The 19,261-nt window shown below is 44.3% G+C and overlaps 1 protein-coding gene across 1 annotated transcript in view; it reads right to left on the bottom strand.

Moving 5' to 3' along the window:
• kiz (kizuna centrosomal protein) overlaps positions 1–18,135 on the bottom strand; it is a 35,369-nt gene extending 17,234 nt beyond the window's left edge. Inside the window, 9 exon segments of the mRNA XM_060052344.1 lie at positions 741–891; positions 2,339–2,506; positions 3,705–3,824; positions 11,986–12,244; positions 12,462–13,077; positions 14,823–14,897; positions 16,461–16,623; positions 16,930–16,992; positions 17,470–18,135. Of these exon segments, the coding sequence (XP_059908327.1) occupies positions 741–891; positions 2,339–2,506; positions 3,705–3,824; positions 11,986–12,244; positions 12,462–13,077; positions 14,823–14,897; positions 16,461–16,623; positions 16,930–16,992; positions 17,470–17,597 (1,743 nt within the window). The 5' untranslated portion in view covers positions 17,598–18,135.
• Positions 18,136–19,261: the final 1,126 nt, after the last annotated feature.

Below are 19,261 nucleotides of genomic sequence, written 5' to 3' on the forward strand. Positions count from 1 at the left end.
TTCGTGTTTAATTGTCCGTCATCTGACCACAGGTTCAATGAGCGGGGGGACATCAAAAGGATGTGTGTTGTGGAAGAGAGGGTTTAAATGGGAGCTAGGCGACGGCATGACATACCGCCTAATAACCCGTTAAAGGCCCGACACGCCGCTTATTTGGGGGACTTTTCAGGGGGATCCGGCTTTCCCTTTGGTTTTGGGTCAACGTGCGCCGCAATCTGAAGAGCAGGCGTACAACCGCCGACACCCTATAATGGCTCAGGTAAAAGCACCCACAGGCCAGTCTTGAGTTAACAACACCCAAAATGATGCGTTGAGTGTGTGTGGGTATGGTTTTCGTATGTGTGTGCGTTTTGACTGTGTGTGTGTGTAATGTATGTATGTGTCTGTTGTAGGTGTTTGTGTGCGTGGGTGGGTGCTTTGTGAGTTTTGTTGTGTGCCTATATTTTGAGTGCTAATGGTATAAGAGTGAGTGCATGCATGTCAGTGTGTGTATTTGGGTATTTGGGTATTTGTGTGTGTGTACATGTGAACGTGGGTATTTCTTTTTGTGTGTGTGTACGTGGGTATTTGTGTGTGTGTACGTGGGTATTTTTGTGTGTGGGTATTTGTCTGTGTGTGTGTGTGGAGGGGGTATTTATGCATGTGTGTGTGTGTGTGTGTGTGTGTGGTCATGCGCTTGTGTGTGTGCGTGCCTAATGTGTGTGTGTGTGTGTGCCTGTGTGTGCGTGTGCTGCTGCTACCTGGTGGCCGTAGGTGGCATGGCGCGGCAGCAGCAGCGGCGTGAAGAGCTGCAGCAGGCGCTCGGTGCCGATGACGCGGCGCTCCTTCAGCAGAAGGGCGTGCTTGAACCAGCGATCCCACAGGCCAGCGCCGTCAGGGGGGAGGCCTGAGCTGCGGTGGCGGGTAGGAGGGGGGGGGGGGGAGACCCACAGAGCACCGAGCGAGAGACCCAGGGAGAAAGAAAGACAGAGGAAGAGAAGAGAGGGTGTCTCATTAGATACACACGTCGGGAGATCAAACACAGCCATGCACGCGCGCACACACACACACACACACACACACTGCAGGCGCGCAGACACACACTGCAGGCTCACAGACACACACATACATGTACATATATATTTTTTAATTGGTCTGCTTTTTAATAAGTAAACACATTAAATAAGAATAATTATATTTCCTCAAAAGGCTGTTTTATTATACCCTTTGAACACAGAAGACTATGAAGTCCAGTCCGAAAAATATATATAAACCCCTCCATAATAAGTCTAAAGACATGCACCAGCCAGAAAGGTATCTCTGCAGAAAAGAAGGGATTTAGCTGGCCTCTGCTGAATGCTTTTTATTGGATTTGAGTGCATGTAATGCCCGTAAGGTCTCGCTCTGAGAATCAATAAGGCGGCCGAGCGGAGGGAGGCCGCCAACACGCCTCCTCATTACCCAAACGCACTAGGGAGTCACAGATAGGGCCTTTTAATTTACCCATGACCTTCCCCTGTCCAGCCCAGGCGTGAACTCCACGCAGGAGGCCACAGGAAGAGGAGTGCATCAAATGGCCGTGTTAACAGACCCTGCTGTCTGAGGCACTCATAGCGAATGCCCGGTCTGGACGCCCTCTCTCAAACTGCTGTGTAAAAAAATAAAATAAAGAATGTGAGGAATAAAAGCACATTCTCTTGAATAAACGGTGTGAAAAAAATTTGAATCAGCCTAAAATGTGTTTTCTTTTTTGTGACTGTTTGAAAAGAAGAAAAAGGTCCCTTGAACTCTCTCAGTTTTTGTAGCAGCTAAAAGCTGGGCTGTGAATCATTCTATTATGGCGCATATTCATTATGGGAGAAGCAGGAGAGATGTCCCCATTCTACACACATACGCACACACTCGCACTCACGTAAACGCGGGGTCCTCTCTCTTGCTGGGTCGATACAAAAAGCTGAGGGTTGGCGATAGAGGACTGGAACGCACTGACGACGTGATGTACGATAACTCTGCCACCTTGGTAAATTGCTTTTTTTCCCTCATGAAACTCCTTTATCTCAAATATGAACTCAGCATCGTAAAAAGTATCAACTTAATACAGCTATCCTATTCACAATCTCCTAATCTTGAATTGTACATAGACTCACACAGACACACACACAGACACACACACATACACACACACACGTCTTAACCCTCATGACATCCCACACACCTCATGACCGCAGGACATGAACGTACAAGGTGTAAACAAACCCAAAACACAATAGACAAAACATCTTTTTATGTGTCTTTGCTCTGCGTCTTTCATCATGCGTCCACGTCCCCCCCCGCTGCCCCAAAGCCCGGGACACTGCACCTGATGTCCTGCGGCTGGGGGCTGCCCCTCTGGCCCCCCACCAGCTCCCAGGGCAGCAGGCAGCCCCTCTCCGTGCTCCAGCACAACCTCTGGAGCTCGCGTAGGACCACCGCGCTGCATTCTACCAGGTCTGCATCGCTCACACTCAGCGCTCCCCTATTACAGAGGCTGACCGACACACACACACACACACACACACACACACACACACACACACACACACACACACACACACACACACACACACACACACACACACACACACACACACACACACACACACACACACACACACACACACACAGAGCAGTCAGATAGTGCCATGTGGATTGCTAGGCTAAGAGCCTGGGCTAAACGACCCTCTCCGGCTCTCTCCCTCTCTCTCACACAAACACATTTAAAAGACACACACACAGACACACACACACACACACACACACACACACACACAAACACCCATGTTCAAGCATTCACACATGTACCCACATAAACTTGCGCTTAGGCATGTCGACATGCTTTAGGTTTATAGGATTACATTATTATCTTATCTTATATTATTATTATATATTATTATTATACATATATTACATTACGCTTAAACAACAAATGATATCAAAGTCCTCGTCAGTAATGTACTGAGTTTAGGATGTTCATCTTTATGCCACTTAACATGCTGGCATTTACAAGCTTGGCATTGATTAATAAATGTAATGCTCATATAATTAGGTGAAGAAAAGACGAAAGAAGGAAGACAGACATTTCAGCGGTGCTGCATTCATCCTCAGACACTTTGTGAGCAGAGATCCAATTTTGGTTATTGAACGACCGTCGTAAACATAAAAGACGGAAGAAAAAGTGAGCCGTGATCTGGTAATGAAAACCGATGTCCTACCCCATCCTTCATTGAGCCAACATCGCCCTACCAGGACAATGGCACCGCAGAGACTGCACACTATAACCCCCCTCGGAGACCAAGTGTTTATTGTTTGTTTATTTGTGTGTGTGTGTGTGTGTGTGTGTGTGTGTGTGTGTGTGTGTGTGTGTGTGTGTGTGTGTGGGTGGGTGGGTGGGTGGGTGGGTGTGTGTGTGTGTCTGTCTCGTTGCTATCAGTGTTGAGTGAGGACACTTCATTTAAAGTGAGAGCCCTCCACACCGAGGGTAATACATATCCCTCTGCGTGCGTGAGATTGGCTCGATGACCACTGCTGCACCCTAAAATAATCACCGGGGGAAAATAACAACACAGAGATGGAAGAAGAAAAGACGACGTGCGTTATCAAAATATTCGCATGAAGGGAAAAGGACGTGACGGCGGACGAAACGTCTAAACGTTGACACTGGCAATTTCATTTGGCAAAATATGCACCTGATGATTGCGTCGAGTTTGCCGTCCTCAATCAAAGAGGCCAGGTAGGCATCGGCGTGGCAGTCCCTGAGGCGTCCTTCGATGCTCTCCAGCAGATGATAGAGTCCTTCATGGGTGAGTCTGAAAGAGCATTACGCATTAAGAGTGCTGAAAGGAAATTATACAACAACAAAAAAAGGGAAAAGAGGTTATTTTATCAATATTCCAACTATTTGTTGGAGGATGCGTATGATCAAAACTTGTGCGATCCACTTTTTCATTTTTTTTCATTGAAACCCTCTTTAGGCGATTTCCTTGAAGTTCTCAAGGCCTGCCGGAGGAATCCGGCGGTTAGAGTGCCGGTGCCACAGTTGGGGCCTTCGACTATTCAAATATCTATTGATGCCTCTGGAATGACGGCTTGTACTTGCAAGGTCCACATAAAAAGTAGAATGTTTGAGTTCAATTTAACAGCTGGTACAATTTGTTGAAAAGGAGTTATACTACTACTACTACTACTACCAGGCCTGCCTTAACCTGCTATTGGGCCCTGGGGCTGAGGTTTCGTAGGCCCCCTGAGAGGGGATCTTACAATGAAGATGTGTAACTTATTTCCGACATTTTGCCGTTGTTGACGGGGGGGGGGGGGGGGGACGAGTGTGGCTGTGGTGTAAAGGGGCCGCCGGCCCTCTTTTTTCTTGGCTGATGATAGGCCTCTGATCTTTGTAAGCCCCAAACAAAAAATCACATTGTCTTGGGCCTTCGCCGATCTGGGGGCCTATCATGGGCCAGTATACATTTATTTTTATTTTTTTTACTGCAGCTCATGATAGGCCCCCAGATCGGCGTAGGCCCTGGGGCTTCAGCCCAGGCAAGCCCGTGCATTAAGGCGGCCTTGACTACTACATACGGGACATGTCCCCCCCACTATTTGAAATACGAATTTTGTCCCCACCAGTTTTAAAAATGTGCAAACCAATTGCGACTGAAAAAATCCCCCCATACTCAACCAAAATCGTCGAGTCTAAAATCATGTGATAGGCGCGCTCGAAGACATCATTTATTAGAAAGGCCTACCTAATAAACCGTTGGAACACACAAGACCGGAACCCATAGCAACGCCGGTAAACAAACCCCGACTCCCGAGAAGCCCAATCCCTATGAGCTCCCCGCGCTACGGCCATCCGGAGGCACACAGAGCTTTTGGCCGTGATATTATATATTATATATACAATTATATTATATTATATACTATTATATATAGAGCTCCGAGAGTCGCAAACGGCAACAATCACTTTCTCCTCCATGCTGCAGTACACCCCGGACTACACTGCGCTGAGTTTGACGGTTGAACACTGATTGGCTGTTACGTTACACATGTCACTCAGTGGCCACGCTGTTGAACGCTGATTGGCTGTCATCACGCGAAATTCGTGTCAAAGTTGAAATGTGTCGCGCCACAAATCCTCGTGAACGCGCTCGCCTGTGCACGGCGGAAGTGTGGCGCGACAAATCAAAAAAATTTCCCCAACACGCGTCTATACGTTCACTTTGTATGGGATCTTGTCGTCCCGTTGCGTTTGGTGTGAACGCACTGGAGAAGTTTCAAGACAGACAGCCAAAATTGACATTTTTATTCAGAAAATAGCCGGTCCTTTTGCTTCCTATAAAAAGCATGTTTGTGACACTGGATATCGATATGGATACGTCATCTAGCCTGCATGTGGAGGGCCACATAAGGTAAGAAATTGGTTTACGTAAACTTTGCTGCTGGTTCTGTTTGCTCGTGAATCGTGATGACCTGGCCAAAGGTTACCCACGGTCCTAAGCGATTGAGATCTGATTCTGGTTGGTGCTCCAGTTAGTATGCATTGTATATATAGATTGCAGCTAGTAGCAGCTACACACGGTGCGATTGCTAATGTGGTTATAGTTGGTTTTGTCTGATTGAGATATGTGACGACTGAGCCTGGTAGGCCTATCCTGACATAAATATGTTCTCGCATAACCTGTGTGACTATCCTAAACTGAAGGGGATTTTATTTGCGGACAATTTTCTTATGATGTAACGAGTGAAGTCTACATTGGTCCTTCGCAAGTGTTTACTGGTGGTCAGGATTTGGCAGATGCAATTCTCCTCTGGGTGCTTGTATTTTCTTCTTTTTTTAATGCAGCATAACATATGCTACCAGCAGCCCTTGCTCGTCTTCAAACGGCTGATGCTCAGTACCTCGTTTCATTTCGTACCCCCTTTACAGTCTGGCATTGTTTGTCTGGTAAACTTTGTTGATGTCAAGATAAGTGTTAAATTGCCAACACTGTTCTTTGTCCTGTGTGTATTAGTATTAGGCCTACATATCCCGAGCCAATACCCTGGTGTTTCCAACGCCGTTTTGCAAAACAAGCCAAAACACAAACTGTGGTTTTCAACTTTTATTGTTCGAATAGGATCTTCATAGGGCTGGCCCGAATGCCATTTTTCAGGCTTCGAATACTCGTTGGTTTTTCCGAGCGAATATTCGAATACTCGTTCCAGAAAAAAACACCATCAAAAACAACATTAATAATCCTTATATACTCCCTGGAACCGATTTTGACAGTATCTGCATATTTTGTTGAAGATTTAATAGCTTTTGAACGTTAATTAGTAGGCCTAAGTAGGTTGAAGTTCCTTCGTTTTTCCCCGTGAATGCGAACAGCTGTTGCTCCGTTCCAAATCAGCTGTTCTCTGCCTTCTCAGCCCTTACGGGAGCTTTTCAATTCATCCTGGAACGTGCATCTTTTCAGGGAATTTGTACAATAAATCCATAACAAATACCGAATATTGATTGTCTTATGTGTCCATATTATATCCATTATATTGACCGGGTATTCCCAAGACGCTCACGCTCTGCAGCAAGCCAGTCACAGTTGATTGGCGCGGCGCTGTACAGCGAACGTAAACAAACAACTAAGCTAAGGTTTTAAGTATTACTTTTCCTCCAGAGATCCCGCTAATGTTGTGTTATAAAGTAAAGGGAAACAAGACATCTATTCTTCCTCCACCTCTCTCGCTTCTCTGCTTGGTGTCGCTGACGCTTATAGTTTGCCTCCCTCGCTCTGGTAAAGTCACGTACGTGAAAAAAATAAAATAATGAAGCTCCGAATACTGATTTAAGCTTCAAATACTAATTTTCCGAACCAGTATTCGAATATTCGAATAATTTCAACACCTGACAATACACTGTAGAGCATATTGTAATGCAGCGTTGAATGGATGAATAGCTTACATTCAGACCACACTCAAGCTTATGGTTATTGTCCCCACCACTTCTAAAAACAAACTGACGCCCTTGCTACTAATACTACTAAAGGAGAGCAGGGGAGAAGGGAAAACAAAGAAGAGGACTTATGCGAGTAAATATTCGTTCTCCGCCTAGTTCAGCCCACAAAAAACGCAAATACGTCAACAAAAACATACAACAGAGGAGATAAAAAAAGAGTTGCATCTTAGATGGGTTGCATGGGTCAAAAGGGTCAGCCGACAATTGCAGCTTCTGTGGTCACCGGTCGCTTCATGGTAACACGCCGATGAAGCTAACTTGCATGCATGCCGGATGTTCTTAAGCTTGGTGCCAGCTACAGCCGAGTCCATGTGGCTGAAGTAGCACAGGTGGACGCGGCCCCAGCCCCACACACACCCTTCCCGTCCCTTCCCTTCCACAGCTCCAGAGTGGGCCTTGAAATAGTCATCATCTTTCTGCCTCCACTTTGCACGTCAATGCCCTTGAAAATGAGAGCTTTAGAGAAAAGGGAGAAAGAAATGGAATATGTCGCGTGCCCCTGCAGGTCTCTCTTGATTCATGTGCATTTTATTTCGAGGGGGGGAGTTTGTGACTGGGTGTGCAACCTCACTTTAGGATTCGCTTGTTTGGCAGCATCTCGACATGGCTGGGGGAGTGTATTGTTAGCCGCGAGCCCGAGAGAGGGAGAGGGAGAGGGAGAGGGAGAGAGAGAGAGAGAGAGAGAGAGAGAGAGAGGGCGATGGAGAGTGATAGAGAGAGAGAGCCGGTAAGAGTGGTAGAGGGTCATCCTTGCTCGGCTGTGATATTACCCTGCAGGGTGCATCGCCGTGTCGCAGGTTGGTTCCCCACGCTCCGCGGCCTCATCTTTGGAGTGATTGGTGTCAGGGGGTTGGGAAGAGATCTTTACACACCACGACGAGTGCAGACACAAAAATGCCCCCAAAAAAAACAAATAAACACGAGCACACAATAGGAACGGGCCCAGAGACAGCGAGTGATAATAGAAGAGCACTGCAGATGCAAGATTGAACGCAGCGACACCAACCTCACCCACCCCATCCCTGCCTACACAAAATCTGGATACGGTGCAATAAAAGAATGACGAAAAAACATCTGCCTTCCATTGTCACGGGTAGCCAATGACAGCACGCAGAAAAAAACAGGCCTTTCATGGACGGTAAGCGACATGGAGATGGGGGTAAAAAAAGAACAACACCAGCTATAGCTCAACCATCATCTATTAAGGGGTAACGTGTCGGAAAGGAGGAAAGTGTGCAGCTTTATTATGATGAGCCTTGTAGAAAGCTGGGGGATATGTCAGCCCCAGCCGGGGCAATGCCGGAGGTGAAATATAATGGGATAACGTAATGAATTGACCAGGCTTGGTTTTTTACTGCTTGTGAGCTGAATGGAAAGACCAATATAAATTATAACCTTGACAGAGGAAAATAAAAGAGAAACAGAGAGAGGGAGAGGGGAGGGAGAGAAAGAGAGACACAGATAAGAGAGAGAGAGAGAGAGAGAGAGAGAGAGAGAGAGAGAGAGAGAGAGAGAGAGAGAGAGAGAGAGAGAGAGAGAGAGAGAGAGAGAGAGAGAGAGAGAGAGAGAGAGGGGGGAGTGGGGGCACAGATTCAAAGTAAGCCTTGAAGACTGCATGCATTCTGAGCTTTACATCAAAGCTTTCGCTGTTCTCTCCCCATAGTCGGAGACCCTTGGTGTTAACAATGGCAGCTGCAGCCTCCCCACCACCACCACCACTTTCTCCCAAACACAGGCTAACGGTGGCCCCTCCTGAGGTCACACTGTATGGGTGGAGCAGGACCACACAGAGACACGGCCCTGTGCCACAAGCATTCTTCTTCACACTTCACACAAGGGGGGGGGGGGGAAGAGAGAGAGAGAGAGAGAGAGAGAGAGAGAGAGAGAGAGAGAGAGAGAGAGAGAGAGATTCTCTCCACATCATTATGGCAACACAAACATCCTCCGTGTAATGTTCAGAAACATAAAATGGGACAGCATCTAAGAGAGGGTGAAGGAGTGAAATGCTTTTGGTTGCTGGCACCCTCTAAATCGCACCAAAAACTGTGTAGCCACAGTTACAGTTTACACTGTGTACTATATAAAGCAGGCCTATTCAACTAGCGGCCCGTGGGCCAAATGCCGCCCCTCTTAATTTTTTTCTGGCCCGCAAGAGGTTCCACGCAAAAAATAAATAAAATAAAGGAGAAACATAGTTGAATGCAAATCAGGTTTCTGTGTGTAGCCGGTGATACTAGCCAGTATCAGTACCCCACAATCAGGAACTGGCATCTCTTATTCTGACAATGTTTGGCTCAACCGATACGTTTGAGTCTAGCTTTCCTCATATCAATGCCATCAGAACAAGGGCACGTTGCTCCATGACCTATGAGAAGCTGCATGAGTGTCTCAGGATGAGGCAAACAAGGCAGTGCAATCTTTCTCACTGACTCACTGGCTCAAAATGTCTCATATGTACAGTAGTTCTGTTTTGTGATGATTCAAACAACATTGTTTAATTCTAAATACGTGTCCAAAATATGTGAGAACAAAATCTTTTATAATGATACGATTAAAAGTGAAGAAGGAAGGAATGCGTCTGACAAGTTTATTCCATGTAGTAGTACTATATATATTAAGTTAACACTACTTTAAGTACGATTTATTTGTAGCTATTCATTCACGTAGTTTTACTCTGTGTGGCCCATGAACCCACAGTGGTTTTCCTTTTCGGCCCACTTGATAAGGACGTTGAATAGCCCTGATATAAAGCATACATGATGTATATATTATTATATATTGTTTATATATTAACACAGTATACCAGTTACCTTTATAAAACACAGGTAACTGATTATAAAACACAATCATTTTTTTTTATCAAATTCCAATAAGTCAGATATTATTGCAGGGTTGTTGCAAGTCAAGAACCCTGCAAATTAAATGCTTTTCGTCAAAAGCATTTTTTCTATTATTCTCTTGAAGGGCTTAGAGGGCTTGTATTTGGAAAGAGACCGGCTTGTATTTGGAAAAAAGGAGGGATATTCTTAGTTTGTATTTTCTGGGCAGGTCAAACACCATTCAAAATGATCCCCCAACTCAGAAGCCGCCATCATGCTAACCAAGAGCTAACGGTGAGAGCTTGTCCACATCGCCCACCTTCCAGAACACACTCTGTGGCGCCACACATTTGCCCCCTCCTCCGCTGAGGACTTCCTGAAGTCTCTGGAGCAGAAAATTGCTGCTAGGGCATTATCTTGGATTATGGCAGTGCTGTCGGTCACGGGCCCTGAGCGCTCAGTTTAAGGTGCGCGGCTGCCACCGCGGCGGCGGCTATTGCCAAAGTTGATGCTAGCACTGCAGCAGCGTAATGCTTTCACACTTCTGCCATAGTATTTATTTATATACTACTACTACTTTGTGTTACTTACTAGGTGATACATTAGGTGTTGTTACTATGTCTGTAAAATGTTCAGCCTTTTTTATTCACAACAAAGATATCCTTGTATTAAGACTTTGAATGAGTCAACGCATTTGTGGTGGTCCAGTTAATGTTCGCACTTCTGATAAAATGAAGATATAAATGAATAATACCAATGCTGTGCTTTGGGTCTCCTTTGCTAGAAACATCCTAGATACACTCATATCAGTGGCAAGCCTATACCATTAACAGGTTCTACTACAAGTCAAATGAAAATGATTAAAGAAACAGCTGTGCACCAGCTTTAAATTACAAAATAACAAAACATCCTGTAATGTTTATTGTTGGAAAGAATAGTGTCCTATCAGTAAAAAATATATGTGTTATACTACAGTGAGGTTTATTTCATTAAAGTTAATGAATCAACCTTTGGTTGAAGGTTGAATGTTGTCCTAAATCGTGTATTATTGACCATAGTAGGTGGGCAATGAACCTTTGAATATAGACATCAGATTTATCAATCTACCTTAGGCGTTCATAATGCAGATTTGGCATGAAGATTATAGTAAAAGGATGAATTGTCATTATTTTCAACAATTACACTAATTATTAACTCCAAAAAAACTGAAACAGCAGCTTTGTACTTTTTACAATTCAGTACAACAGAGCAAGCATCAAAGCCGTGGCAACAAAAAACCCTATTAGCCATTTCTCTATCCCAATCAAGTGTATGGTAAACTGCAGCCCATCAATGAAATGTTATGCCATCACAATTGCTACCTGTCAGCAGCTCATTGGCAATTAGCTTGGCCCTCCAATCAATGCCATAAACTGCTGTGTTTGAGGGGCCGTTCAGCCCTCCCCCTTTAATCCACCTCCGCCTGGCTCGGATTGGTAAAGATTAACTTCAATGTAGGGGTCTTCAACCCTCATCTTTGTGATGCCTTCACAATTAGGGGACACACTCAGTAAATCTATCACTGCGCAAACAATACAAATGCATGTTTGTCAATGAAAGCTGAGGCTGCGATAACCAAGTTACAAATGGTACAAAGCAACATTTACTGTTAGATTGAGAACACTCAATGTTACAATGAATGCAACCGATGCAGATTTCTCAGTTTATCTGTAGTGTCATATATATATCTTTTTATATGACAAATATATTTGAATTGGTCTTATTTCATATTCACTATATCATGTTAATTTGAATCTCTTTATTCACTATTTAAAAATGCGCTTCTTTCCCAGTAGCTGCTGGAGCCGAACCCCTCACTGTGTCCGTTACCATAGAAACCCTCTTCCTGGTATTTGCCATACATACACACCACCGTGCGTGTCGCAGAATTATTATTCTCGTTTTCACCGTTAAGAAGGCGACTCATCAACAGCATTGCCCCCCCCCAGCAAATTTCAGTACTCACAATTAAAAGTTACAATCAAGTTGCTCTACATTAATTACTTAAACCATATTGTGAATAAAGCACCTTTTTGTGAGTGCATGTGACCTTGCAGGATCAATCAAGCATCTCTCCACTGACTCATTGCAGCGCACGTGTTTTCTTCCTTTCAACCATACCTTTCTGCGGTGCCATCTGTAGGTCGTGAATCTGCGTCCGACCGCGATGCGGGCGTGGACGATCGTGGAGGAGCTACAGGGGAAGGGCTACGCCTGGCGGGGGACGGGCTGGCCATGGACCCTCGGTCGTGGAGGTAGCCCCCGTCGTCGGCCGGTTCGTCCTCTGGCTCCGACTCGGTCAGCGAGATGGACAGGTCGCTGGCGCTGCTCACCGACAACACGCTAGAGCTGGCCACTCTCAGGTTCCCCTCGCCTTCACCTGAAATCCCCATGTACACGCAGGACCTCCATCTTTATTGTATCAGTATGTAAGTGTCAGAGGCTAAGTGTATATATAAAAAATATACAACGTCATGAATAAATATTTCTTTATCTATATCAGTATCTACATGAATGCAGATCCACTCTTATACAGATATAGATCTGATCCTAGAAAGGCAGGAAAACGATTACACTCCTCCAATCACACTGCAAACCTGGTACTTCCTGCGATTCCTCTCCGGTGAATGTGTGGGCCACTGAATGGGTCACGTCTTTCTCCTCCAAGACCGGGGATTGAAGGGCGACAGCGTCTGCGGGGGGATTCTTGTACCAAACGGGGCTGAGGTCACCGGCGAGTAAAGCACTCGGTTGAGGTCGCGTGGCGGTTGCCGGCGGCGACGGTGAATACTCATCCTCACCTCCGGCAGCCTCGCTAGTCACGCTGCGGCAGGACGCGGGCGCGGGCGCCGGCCTTTCGCGCCTGACACTTGGATCACAGCCGTCGGGGCGAACTCCGTTGCCCTGATAAATGTCATCTGATAGATTTGCTGGTCCGACGGTGGCAGCCTCTCGGCAGACTCTATGGTCGTTCAAAAGGCCACTCGGGGGGCGTTGGGGGGAGGGTGCGTGTGTAGTGGGGGAGTGATGCACTGCCGGCGCCGCCGCCGAGGATGCTGAGGCTCGGTGTGAGGGCGCCCGTGCGGCGACAGCTTTGGCGCCGCCAGAGCAGCTCTGGAGGGGTCCCGCCGACGTCCCCGGTGGGACGCGGTCGAGGTCTTCGGTGACCTGAGCATCAGGGTATCGCTTGTTTAGTGTGTGTGCAGAATCAACCTGTGAATGAGGATGACACACTTTAATACAATTATCTAGCAGTAGTACTAAGCACTGAGAATTTTCTGTGAAAGTGTGTGTAAAAATAATAGGGATTCATTGAGATCCATTAAACGCTGTGCGGACATAAAAGGCTGCACGGCTATGAGGGTGTCTTCTGCGGCAGCTTGCACCGCGGTACTTGCTACCAAACGGTCGGTTTCTTGACAACCCTTGAGACCTTTTCTACAAGTCGGCTAAGAACGCAGCAAGCGTTTTAAAATCATTGAATCCACAGCTGTAGATTTCCTACTGAAATATAAACCTACGAGCTTAGTCCAGCAGATATTCCACTCAAGTGTCTCAAACTATCCATTTCACATTTTTTCTAAATACGGGCGGTTTTTTCGCGCCAAGGTCAGACTCCTCCTAACCCTTTCTCTTAAAAGATTGTTTTGGGGATCAATGTTTTAACTTTTAATCTTATTAGCAAGTTTTGATTTGTGTCTGCAATGTCACCGTGGGAGAGGAAGAGCGGCGTAAACAGCCCCCTTCCAAACATCATAAAAAAATAAAAAAAACACGGCTTCTGTTTCTTTTCTGATAAGAGTCTTAAATACCAAACAGTTAGCTGCTTAATAACATTCACTGTAAACCAATGCAGCCTTGCCCAGCAGATCCACAAAGTAGGTAAAAAAAAAAAAAAAAAGAGGAAAAGTTAATTTCTTGGCTGAGTGATTCCATCGCTAGCTGCAGGGCAAAGTAGAAAGTGTTTCACTAAAGTAGCAATTGATTCTTCTATCAATCTGCCGCACGCGTGTGCTCTTCCAAGGAATGTATTAAATATGAAAATCATATCCCGTTATCGTCCGTCTCCAGCTTTCAGCCCGGTAAGCTTCCCTTAATGAATGCTGCAGCCTGAGGGACATGCACACTGCCAGCCACTGGCTTGTATGCATAATGGAGCGACGGCACCATTTTTGCTCATTACAATACCGGCAGGCTGAGAAAGGGGATATGGGTGGGATGGGGATGGGATGGGGGGGTGGGTGGTCGGGTGGGGGGGTGGGACGGACGGCGGTGTGCACACAGTTACAAGTGACTGCTCTAGACAGCATGCTCCAAGTTATTATGAGATGCCTGAGACATTTCATCTGAAAGAGCTTTAACTGCTTTAAGTGAAGGGAGAAAAAGGAAGCAGCTATGGGCTTGAACTACATTGCTGGCTCCGATGCGGCGCCGGCGAGGATTAGGCACCTGCGTACCGCCAGATACACAGCCTGGACGTATGCGCCCCTTCTTACACACTCTCCTGCATAATGCCATACGGTCTCTTTGTTGTGCTGAACCTTGACAAAACAACAACAACAACGGCGACAAAGACAACAGCGGCAGTTTGTTTAAGATTTGCATTGCCCCTTGTATTGAGTGCAAATTTGATCACCAAAAGCAGGAAGCCGGCTTCTGTGTGATCACTCAACAAAAGGCCTATGCAGAACAAAGAAAATGTTTCCATTAAATTGGGACTATATTTGAACCAGAACATTTGAATAACAACAAGACTCTTTACACAAAGCCATTATAAGCCAGCTATAAATAAAGGGACGCCCTTAGCTTGACAGACAAATTAATGTTTGTGTGGTTAAATAATACATTTGAGCTGATATTTCTACTCACTGTGGGTTAGTAATTCTTAAAATGCATTTGACTTGAACAGAGGCATACCGTATTTATATTTAAAGCTATGTATATATGGTTATGGTTACCTTTTGCTCATTTGACTTTTGTTCTTTCTTTTTCCTTCCAGCCATGAAATTGGAAATGCGATCCAAGTGTTCAGCCTGTATACAAAAATAAAAACACATAAAACCGCTTTCTTTGTCGGCCGGTTCATTATCGAACCGTTTGTGCACATCAGATAGCCGCCAAATAATTTAAACAATTTAGCAACGGTAACGCAGTGATTACGATATTCCCAAAAGGGCCTCACATTATTGAACATGCCAATCGCAAACACCAGGGATTGTGTCTACATGATAATGCTGCGTGGTGAACATCATCTGCCAACAGAGGGACGTGTGGCATGGGATCAAGTCAGTGGAAACGGTATTCCCTCATGAATGCCCCCCCCCCCCACCCCCCCCCCCCCCCCGAAGGAGGCTGTCAACACTCTTAATTAATTATCTGATAGGCCAGACTGACCATGCTAATCCAAATTCCAATCAAAGAGTCTTAATTGCACTGGCGAGATTAACTCAAACAAACCAACTAACCTTTCAACTGAGATTTCCTTTTTCGTGTCAATTTCTCCGGACAATAGCTAGTACAGTATCAGTCAAAGAACTATTCCGGCTAACCATTTAGAATGCCTCCATCCCAAGCCCTAGTAATATGGATCATTAATTAAAAGGAATTACAACAATTACCTTCAAAATGATGACCCTGTTTTTGCTTTTGAGAGTAAGTGTGAGTGTGTGTGAGTGTGTGTGAGTGTGTGTGAGAGTGTGTGTTTGTGTGTGTGTATTCACATCCACTAGTGTTTTTTGTGGATGTAATTACATTAATTCCAAACACAGAAACATGTAAACACCAAAAAATGAAACAAATTTGCAAGATACACCTTCATGGATATAAGGAAAAGCCAGACCAGAAAAAATAAATAAAATGTATTACTCATAAAAGCATTAAGAGGAAGCAAACCAACTGCTTGAGGGGAGAGGAGTAAACCTCTGGAGCACTTCAGAGTCTCTATATTGGGCAATTATCTCACTGAGTCATAATTAACCAATTTTGTTAATTCGATATTAAGCTGTCAAGCACTGCCATTGAGTTTTAAGTGATAAGCTGACTCGCTCATTGTTTTTTTCTCTTGCTCATTTGCTTGCAGTGATAAATAGAGACATTTGAGTGGTGCTAATGCTACACTAAGCAAAAGCTGGTTAATATTCCTGTAGTGTAGGAAAACTGAAAATTACTCCAAGATAGCAATGCAATTATTTATAACCATGTGAAACATCAAGAGTTTAACTATTGCATACAATTACATTGTTCGAACTTCATATTGAACATTTGTAAATAAGCTATACAAATCAAACAAATGGCTCACATTGCACACACTACAGTTCCAATCAATAATATTTTTTTGCATGCATGCATACGTGTGTGTGTGTGTGTGTGTGTGTGTGTGCACATTTGAGAGAATGTGTGTCTGTGGGTGTGTCTCTGCATGCTGTGTGTGCATGAGTGAGTGTGTTGAACCTTTTGTCGTTGTAGAGTGCCACAGTCAGGTGTGTATGGTTCTGTGTGTCTGTTTTTATGGATGTGTGTGGGTCTGTGTGGGTGTGTTTATGTGTGTGCGCACGCATGTGTGTGTGCGCTTGCAAGTGAGCGAGAGTGTGTTGAACCTTTTGTTGTTGTAGAGTGGCACGGGAAGGTCCATATTCCTTCAAGCTCATTTCTATGCACTTCACATCTCTCAGAAGCTCAAGGTTTCTCGTTTTTGCACGCTTTTCCCTCTCACAGATTTCTTTGAGATAGCTGCGCAGTTTGGCACACTTTATCTGTTTGCTGAGGGCGGTGGAGAACCATTACTTAAAAGAAACATTATCTAAGAGCGTTGTCAAAAACAAGGACTAGACTTTTCTAGTTATGTACAGTATCACTCACATTATCTATAAACACATCATGCATGGATACATATATAAGATAACCAATATGTAAAATATAAATATATCTAATATCAGATGAGAATCTAGTATGTTGGCATATAATCGAGTAACAGTTTTGTATATCATTCTTGACAGGACCTAGATGAGTGAATTTGCAATAGAGTTGACTTGAATTACTGAGGTTGATATAACTTTATTGACTTACATTCTTGTATCAGATAGGGAGTAGGCAAACAGCTCCCTCTCCAACTCCAGCCTCCGCTTTTCCCTGCATGGAGAAGTCAGCGGGATAATCATCTAAACGAACTGTTTAAGCAGTACACGATATAGCCTTAAACCACTTTGTGTTTATTTTGACTCTTTGAAGTTGTTATGGTCGAGGCTTATCATAAAACAAAACCCTAGTCGAGAGGTAATAGCTCTAACTAATGTTACTGTCATTAGCGATGCGTTGGCTATTTTAAGGTAAACTGTGTTTCCGTAGAATACATACGTTATGTAAGCATGTATGCTTGCGTATTCATTTTACGTGCATGCAATGTTGTAATCATTTCCCCTAGTAAAGATGATTGCTTCTAGAGAGAGCTAACGCTTAGCTGTGCTGCACAGCGCCAGAGTTGCAGCAACTTGTCTGTGCTAATCTAGCTTGCTAACTAGCCAGCACTCTGTTTCAGAAGGCTGGTGGACAATCTAAGAATGTGTTATGGACCCGTGCATTTAAGCGAATAATAACGTTAAAACGTACCTTTCGTGCATACTTTGCTGAATAGATCCAATCTTTTCATAATACCGATTCTCATTGTGCGTGCTGTTTTCTAAATTCATGCTCCGTGTTACTTTGAGGCGGCAGAATGTGTTTACACTGGTTACCATGAGAACGACTACCCAGAAGTCCCTAGTGGTAAACAAACGAACCACGTGGGAGAGTTCTCGAATGTTATCTCCAAGGCACAACTTTGCCAATTTTTCTAATAATTTTGCTGTTTAAATGTAATAACTGATAAGCTGAATCTAGAAGTTTTAGCATACAGTTGTTTTAATTAGCCCTCAGCCTGAAGACTAAACCTTTTACCTGAATATTTGATCTGCATATGACATCTCCGTTCGTAAGTAGGCTATAATAACTATCGATGAAAAGGGCACACAACCCCATGATTAGTTTGACCTAGGATTACAGATTTCTTGCTAAATGCGAACCTACTGTACGCTACTTGTCTTCAAGTTTTGTACGCTTATTGGTCTGATATGCCACAACTTTATCAGGCACATTTTCCGATTCGATTTCCTGTTTCTGTTAGCTTATCTTATTTTCCAAAGTTCACTACTGACAGCTCTTTCAATGTAATTTTTTGTCCTTCTTACGGCAGTTTGTCGACTTGTCATTGCTCTATCTTCTTGCCAGGGTGCTGTAATTGGCATGTCCTCAGAATGCAGACCCTAATCAAGCAATTTCCTCAATTCAATTCCCATCATAAAGCTCTTTAGCTGTTGAACTGGGGAGTTTTGTTGTCCATTTGTCATGCTAATGTAGCCTATTCAGAATCTCTCTGTGAGGCTATTTGTTGTGAAATAAATCCCCCTTTTTGCATCCTACAAGTATAATTGATATTGTCGCTGGGTTCTTTGTTCAGCAGAGGGCTGATAGGCAGTGCATTGAGTTAATGAAGGAAATATGTCATTCTGCATGCACTCAAAGAAGATATTTTTTAAGTGTTCAACATCATTGGTCATAATACTAGGCACTCTCACATTAGATTGGTAATGGCTTTCATTAGGAATGAGTATCGAAACCACAGAGTATAATAGTTGTGGTCCCCTAAATCCCAGCTAGACAATTGCCCCCAAAAATTAGCTTCACTAACCCATGATACTTTCTATTTTTCGAATTATACAGGGAGATGGTGGTTTTAAAATACGTAACCTCTTTTCAGAATATAGCAATATTGTTTTGTTTCATCTTCCCTCTGAATAGAGACAAATTGTGAGTGTTCAAACTCTCACGCACACACACACACACACACACACACACACACACACACACACACACAATCATACACTGCACCCACCCACACACACAGCTCTTGATGCACTTTAACAGAGGTCACGATTTGCATGAGAATTAACAGCTAGTCAATTAAATTGATATTCAGTGCACATCTCCCTTGCATCCCTCAGACCTTTCTTCGCCTGCCCTGCAGATCCTGTTCTCGCCCGCAAGCTAGTCGGAAACATCTGTGCAGTTGATAATTTGTTAAATAGCTTACACAAAAATAGCAATTTACCCTGATAGAAACCCAATTTCCCCATTTTCAGAGGAGAATCAAGCAATGGGCTTAACGGTGACCAACATGATGGGTTATCAGGGTTTCTTCCTTTTAATAAGTCTCGTTTTTTTTCTGTGTTTTTATACCTTTCATACTCTTTTCACCCAAAAGTGAAAAGGTTCATTAAGGTTAATTCAAATTCTTGACATCCATCTAGAAGTATGAGTCAAAATAAAACCAGGCATAGGAAGGTGGTCTGTTGCCTTGATTTTT

This window comes from Gadus macrocephalus, chromosome 5 (assembly GCF_031168955.1).
Source record: "Gadus macrocephalus chromosome 5, ASM3116895v1".
NCBI lineage: Eukaryota > Metazoa > Chordata > Actinopteri > Gadiformes > Gadidae > Gadus > Gadus macrocephalus.